The sequence below is a fragment of the Aspergillus affinis genome (assembly GCF_023601865.1).
Source record: "Aspergillus affinis strain CMG 70 chromosome Unknown NODE_35_length_286873_cov_86_307686, whole genome shotgun sequence".
NCBI lineage: Eukaryota > Fungi > Ascomycota > Eurotiomycetes > Eurotiales > Aspergillaceae > Aspergillus > Aspergillus affinis.
In genome coordinates this window covers 278,520-286,430 of record NW_026515816.1, presented here as the reverse complement: position 1 = coordinate 286,430, position 7,911 = coordinate 278,520, and the positions used below count along the sequence as shown (strand labels likewise).

At 37.8% G+C, this 7,911-nt stretch overlaps 1 protein-coding gene across 1 annotated transcript; it reads left to right on the top strand.

The window, feature by feature from the left end:
• Window positions 1-1,544: 1,544 nt before the first annotated feature.
• KD926_006625 (hAT family dimerization domain-containing protein) lies at window positions 1,545-2,681 on the top strand (the record flags this gene model as incomplete). Its single annotated transcript, XM_053099626.1, has 2 exons — window positions 1,545-2,154; window positions 2,203-2,681. 2 exons carry the CDS (start codon window positions 1,545-1,547, stop codon window positions 2,679-2,681), a joined length of 1,089 nt encoding a protein of 362 aa, XP_052956707.1.
• Between the last annotated feature and the right edge of the window lie 5,230 nt (window positions 2,682-7,911).

Sequence of the window (7,911 nt, the reverse complement as noted above, 5' to 3'; positions counted from 1 at the left end):
CATAAATTGTCAGAAATCTTTCTTCTAGTAATGTATCTATCTCTTTCTCTATCTCTCTCTTTTTTTTTATTCATGTGTTATATACTTACTTTATTATGTCTCAAAGCCAGCAATCTGACTTTACATCATCTCTTTATGATATAGAGATAGACAATCTAGCCTTTCTAACTTCTTTAAATCACCCAGCCATTCCATCTGGCAGCCAGCATACATTTGATACACTTGATCCTTCGGTCCCTTCGTTTATTCGACCAGCTATTCCTCTGACAATTCCATCTTCTTTTGAACGCGTCGGACCCGATCGAAAAAAGGCATATGTGTTTTACAACGTAATGATTTATAGTGAATGGGTAGACTGGTGGTTACAAACTGATTATAGGTCCAAAAGTAAGATACATTGGGACTCAAATCACCTTTCAGATATTTGGAAGCACTATGATCAGGTCGCCTCTAGTATAGATGGTGCATCAAAGGTTATGTGCAAACGTTGCAGTCAGATCCTTGAACATCCTTACTCGGCAAAAAAGGATACTAAAGGGAAAGAAGGGCGTCATGGTTTATCAACAATGACAAGGCACTTAAAGACTGCTGCATGCCAACGGTTTGAGAACAGACAGAAAGATGAAATTACGAAATTTCTTCAAAAAAAGGTATATCTAATGTTCTATTACTATACTTCCTTAACTAATAAACAATTATCTTACTAGAAATCTGTTTTAACCGATATTCCTTTCTCACAACCAGCCTGGGAAGAAAAGATCTTATCATTTCTTACAATCAATCGGCTTCCTTTCAATCTAATCGAGCATCCAACATTTACAAGCTTGATTCAGATGGCCCACAATGTACCGACTGTGCCACAAGTCCCATCTGCAATGACGATCCGTCGCCGGCTAGAAGTGCTAGTCAAAGATCAGCAACAAAGGGTTCTTAAGATGCTTCCTTCAGATTCAAAAATATCAATTGCGCTTGACAGTTGGACATCCCCGTTTTCCCAGGCATTTTTAGCTATAACTGGCTACTTTGTTGATGCTGATTGGGTATATCGGGAAGTACTTCTTGGCTTTAAACCTCTTCATGGAGCGCATACTGGTTTGAACATGAGTAGTATTGTTCTCGAAACACTCAACAGCCATCAGATTCAAGACCAGGTCTTTGGAATAACCAGTAATAATGCATCAAACAATAAAACACTGGCTGATTCTCTTCAGCAGACTTTATCTGATGATGTTAATATTATTCGAACTCCCTGTCTTGCTCATGTTATCCAACTTAGTTTGAACCAGCTTCTTGACCGTCTCAGAGCAATCCCACAAAACAATACTGCAGAAATAAAATGGACTGACCGGCTATCATCTTTAGCAAAAACAAATACACAACATCAGAAGTATGAGATTTCTTTTACCTTAAATAAGGTCCGCTCTCTGGCAATATATATCCACGGAAACCCTTCACGTCGGGAAGCATTCAACAATCTTCAAATAGGCGATCCTAAGCTTACACCAATCCAAGATGTGAGAACTCGATGGAATTCAACCTTTCTAATGCTTCGCCGCGCAAAACGATTCCGTGATGTCTTTACACGATTCTGTACCGACTATGATTGTGAAGAGATGTTACTAAACAATGAGGAGTGGCGCCAAATCGACTATCTTCTCTATATCACTGAGCCATTCTTTCTCTATACAACTGAGCTATCAAAGACTCGAGAGGTTACAATACATCTTGTCTTCAAGATCTACAACGCGCTTTTTGAGCATCTTGAAAAGTCAATGAAGCAGCTCCGGCGGAAGTGTATTCTATGGAAAAAACAGATACTTGATTCTCTTGAAGCTGGTCGATCTAAGCTTGATGAGTACTACTCACAGACAGATAAGGCTAAACCACATATCTATGCGATTAGTACAATGCTTGCCCCTGATAACAGGTTCCAATTTTTCCTATCTGATGACTGGGATAAACAATGGCGCGACCTTTACCGGAAATCTTTTCAAGAAACTCTGATTCCTTATCAAGAACGTTTATCTTCTATTCAAGGCTCTGCAACCTCCTTTACTGCAGCCAGACCAAGCTCAAGGCTTAATAAGATGTTGAACGGGTACAAACTACAGGCAAAGCCAGTAAGAGATGAAATAACTCAATATCTTGACAGCGGTATGTTAAATACCTAATTTGCTTAGTCTAATACTAATTTCTTTGGAGATACTATCGATATGGAGCCCCTTCAATTCTGGAGAGAAAATGAATATCGGTTTCCAGCTATTGCAGCTCTTGCACGGGATATTCTCTCTATTCCAGCAACAGGTGCTGGTGTTGAACGACTTTTCAATACTGCTCGAGATATCTGTCATTACCGCCGCGGTCGGATGAAGTCTGAGACAATTGAAAAGATTATGATGTTTCTTTGTACATCAAGATTTGATCTTGAAGAACAAGAGACAGAATTTCTCAAGGAATTCTTTTCTATCTATGAGGTAGAAGCAGCAAAGGAAGAGAAAGACGAGAAATTAGAAGAGATTGAAGTAAAGTCAATTAGTGATACTGAAGAACAAGAGGATGATAAGGCCGTAGCAATAATACAGGATCACACTGAGCCTGAATTGCCAGAGAATATCACACGAATACGGGCTTCAGGAAGAAAACGGAAAAGTAGAGAAGATAATGAGTTTGAATATCATTAATATATTTAATTACTGCCTTTTAAATAATATTTTAATGATTAAACTCTGTACGATGCTGAAAGCTTCAACGAATAAGACATAACCAGGAGGAGTGTCACGGTGCAGACCTAGAATGCCTGAGGCACCTCCTCGGCGCGGCCCGGAGCGCTATATTATCCGTTCCGGGATCCGCATATCTCCCGCCTGCCTGAAGATCCTGTTGTAGCTCTCCGAGCTACGTCTTGTCTATAAACCTGTAGATAGCTTGACCCTGTAGCAATTCAGAGATACTGTGATCTATTAGCCTGCCTGCTCGCCTGCCTGCCATCAGCTCTACCACCCCGCCAGCCCGCACCTTGACAAGGAGTAGACATTATAAAGCTCAATTTTCAAGAGAAATACTCAATATTACAGCTAAAAGATGCACAAGTTATGCAATCACGAGATCGAGCCATGTTTGCACTGTTTAGCCCCGTTTGGGGGCCCATTTGGGCCCCATCTGTGGGCCGTGGGCCCCTGGGCTCAGCCCATAGCCCATCATGGGCCCTAGAACCTGGCCCAAAGCCCAGCCCACAAGTGGGTTGGGTTGGGTTGGGCTTGGGCTTTCGTGGGCTCTGATGAAGTCTAGGTCTATTGTTTTGTTGCTTTGATATGATGCGTTATCTTGATTTGATTTTCTTGGTTGTAGTGCTGGTATTAGAGGATCAAGTATTGGCAGATATTCTGATTGCTCATTACCAAGGCCTATCCTCCAAAATTGATGAATATCGCTTAGTGGAATTGGTTAATCCTTTACTTTTTAAGACCTAAATGTTATTTATTTACTTGTATAAATTAGGAATAGCTATTTTATAATAAAAGAATTTGGTATTATTTAGGAGGTTTAAGGTAAAGACTATTTAGCTATAATATATACAGTATTTTTGCTAAATAACTTTTTAGAGAAATAAAAATAAAAATATGGTTAAAAGTGCCCCAAAAATATTAAAATTAATAATATAGAAAAATAAGGATTAGTTACTACTAAAAGTATATATTCTTTATATTAGTTAATATAATTTTTTTAAATAATTAATAAATAATTATTGCTATTATTAATTGTTGTACCACTGATATTCGCATATGGCCTTGCACCTGCCTGCTTTAGTTAGTCTTTATGTCAGCTGACCCACAGTGGATCGGCCGTAGATAGTCTCGCTGCAGAGCGCTAGTCCTTCATACAATTCAAGCATCCTAAACCTACAGTTCCGTGATTAATTACTTTTAGTAATCTTAAAGATATAAACATAATTATTTAATTTAAATTATTAAATTAATATTTCTAATATTGTTAATTTAATATTATTCAATATTTTTGCCACGCCCCATTTTGGTGTTCCTATTATACTGGAATATTTTTCTTTAAAAAATACTATACTAATATATTAATTATTAAAATCTGTAAATTGTATTATAATCGAATAATGCCCTAAGAGATAAGAAAGGAAAAAAAAAAGTTAAAAAAATGCGAAAATAGAATTTATTTATTTATTTATATTTGAGACTTACGTATAAAAAATGGGAAGATATAAAAAAAATTCATTAATTGCAGTTTAATTTAGAATAATGAACGAAACTTATAAATGGTAAGTTAAAGCCGTTAGCAAAGTAAAGACTTAAACTAAAATTATTAAAGTAGAAAAAGGATAAATAATTAAATATTATTTCTTTTTCACCCTCTTATAATCGTGCAAAAACCTGTTATATTTGTCTTACTATACGCATCTTATTTATCCTGCCTATTTTATTTGCCCCTGGGGTAGCTCTTAAACCTCGACACGTTACCAAGGACCGTAGGACCGAGTTAATACACTATATACTAAACCGGGGTTAATTAAGATTATACCCCTCGACGAGGTAATCAAGCCTTAGATAAACTAATTAAACTGATCAAAATTAGTAATCTAATAAACTAACTTCTATTTATATCACCGCCAATTTATTTTTCATAAGAGTAGACTAGACTCTAAACTGTCCCTTTATTCTAAGGGATTTTAACTCAAAAATGTAGCCTTACTTAAAGAATAGTTTAGTTATTACTAAATCTTATAAACTTATAATAGTTAAATATTTGACAGTCTAATTTAAAAATAAATTTAATACTATTGCTTAAAAGCCCTTTGGAACAAATATAATTAAAAATCATATATAAGATTTAATTGATTTTGACAATTTTATTATTATAGTCGATCGATTGATTTTGACTAGTTGAATTATTTATTTTTATAAATAAATGTATCAACGAAACTAACCGACCCCTGCGCTGTAAGCATCCGGGTGTCGCGTATCCGCGACCCCACCGGCTCAGCGGTCAGAACGGCTCAGCGGTCAGTAAAATTGATCAAATAACTTCATGAAGCTATACCACAACGAATATTGCATCAATTTATATAAAAAGTAGATAAAATTAAAGCTGAAATCCTATTCAATTCGCCGAGACTTTCTCTGACGTCGTAAGATAATTCCTTCGGCCAGGGCGTACTCACGAAGTTCGACCATAACATCTTTCCATTTCTTCTTCTATTCGATTTTTTTTTGCCTCTCCTTTCGCTCGTTCTCTAGGACCTTCATCCGCTGCATTTTAACGCTTGAAACGATACCTCCAATCGATATACGGGCCCTAGAAGCGTTGGAACGTCGATTTTTTTCGTGTTGGGCTTGTGTAAAGTCCTTACGGTCCCGCTTATATTGCTCGTATAGATAGCCCATCGATATAGCGCCTTTTATTGTATGACGAAGGCGCCTTCCGTACAGCATTCCAGCCTCTCGATATGATTCAACAAGATCAAAGTTGATTTCCAACTTCCTCGCGGTTTTAGGGGTGGATTCAGAGCTAAATCCGATGTCCTCCTGATCACTAGGGATTGGCGTTGCCTCAGGCGTTGCAGGAGGCGATTCCAGTAAAGAATCGATAACGATTGCAGGATTAAAAGGAATAATCCCTGTATGACGAAAGGCATGCTGTATAGTACACTTCTTGAAAGTTAAATATCGTATATGACTGAGTGCGTAAAGAAAATCGTTCTTTTTAAATTTTCCGGTTCCTTTGCACGTTGAATCGTCAATCCATCGAGAATGATAGTATTTGTATGATTGAAAGACCCCTACATCAAGCGGTTGAAATAGGTAGCTTATATAAGGAGATAAAAGGAATAAAATAATCCTTTCTTTCTTACAAAATTCAACGAATTTGCGTGTTAAATGAGATCCGTATCCGTCACAAAGAAGAAGGTAATAATTGCTGACTTTTTCTTTCTTTATATAGTAATTATAGTGCTGAATCCATTGAAATGCAAGTTTATCATTTATGTAGCCTGTATTAGAGACCCTTATAACGCTGCCGGCTTCAATGAAGTCAAACCAACCGCGTAGGTAATATCGAGCGCTCATAATAATGAATAGTTTTATTACGATCCCGCGCGGATTGATTACCTCTATTACAGTAACGTATTCTCGATTTGTATTACTTCTAATAAACTGCTTCTTTTACGGATCGCGTGTGACAATCTACTGATCCTTTCCGATTCCAATTTGGAAATCAGTTTTATCAAAATTCCATATATCATCCTCTGCTATCCCACGATCTTGTATGACCCGACGGAATTCTTTAAATCAGTCTGAAATGACTACACGATTATGTGCATTTCTTCGGTCTGCCTCTATCGCTCTTGTCCGTTTTTTAAAATATTCAGGATGACGTTCTAGCCATTTTCGCAGCCACTGTTGGCCGACTTTTGGAGGAGGTAAGGGTCATCGTGAGCCGATTTTAATATCGAATTCGCGAAATTCTCGATCATCCGGGGCCGTAGGGATACATTCATTATATCTAACTGATTTATATAATTTATTAGCGCAGCCTCTTGAGCGTCATTTAGCCTCTGATTTATAGGTTTTCTGGTCGATCGAGAATTTCGTCCGCTTAACCTAGATCCCAAGGTAGTTTTTGCAACCCCAAAATCACGCGCAATTTTCGAGATAGACGCATCAGGATCATCCTGAAACGCGCATATAGCTTTTTGCATTCGATCTTCATATTTAAAATAAGAATCCGACATTGTGGCGTTAAGATATTAAGATTTGAAGTCGTGGAGTGGAAAATTGATTGAGTTAACCGCTGAGCCGTTCTGACCGCTGAGCCGGTGGGGTCGCGGATACGCGACACCCGGATGCTTACGGCGCAGGGGTCGGTTATAAAAGAAAACTATTCTCTTTTATTTTTATAATATTATTTATTTTCTGTCTACCTATTATCTCTGTATCTATTTTATTATTCTTATTTTTAACTTACTTGTGTTCTTATATTGTTTTTCAATAATTGTTTTTAACTAAGGATTAATTTTAAATATGAAAATAAAAGAGCAGATAATCTAATATTAATAATGGTGCAATTTTAAAAAACAACAAATCTTTTTAATATATTATTTAATACAAAAGGGGAAATTAAATTGTTTTAAAAAATTTAAAATATATAATTACCTATTCTAAAGAGAATCGCCCTCCGGCCGGGTTCAACACACCTAGTTACGGACTATTATTTTTCTGGGCCCCTTCTACGGCCGCGTTTTACAAATTTAGCCTTGAATAATTCTGTACACGTTATATATTATATTTTATATTCGGTCGATGTAATCTTTGTTTTATATTATATTATTCGCCATACCTGGACACAAGACTCTACTGAGGGGCCCACAGCAGCGCTAGAGGAGATATCTGATCATTCAAGAGAACACACTCAAACGGCTGACAGAATCAACCTGGGGCCTCCCCATGCTGCAGGCCCGGAGGGCCACAAAGCGGGAAACTAGCGAGCTCACAAAACAGATGTGCAAGAGAGTAGAGAACAGTGCACTCCGACCTACAACCTACAGACAGGAAATCGTGGGATACAACAGTCCTATGCCACAAGGCTGGGATCAAACGTAGATCAAGAGGCCGCTGCCACCGACAGCAAAAAAATGTACTGAGAAGCGTAATATATGGGAGGCGGTCCTAGAGAGATAGAAAGAAGAAAGAGAGAGAACTGCAGGAGCCCATCCGAGTCAGTCTGATCCAGACCAACCAAAGACCTATTTAAGATTCAGATCGGTCTGCATAAGGCCGAGAGCTCTGTATTGACACAACTCCGGATAGGCAAGGTAGGACTGGCGGCCTTCTTAAACTACGCAAAAGTGCTGGGATAGGAATCCCTAACGTGCCCCAAGTGAAAGGTGGA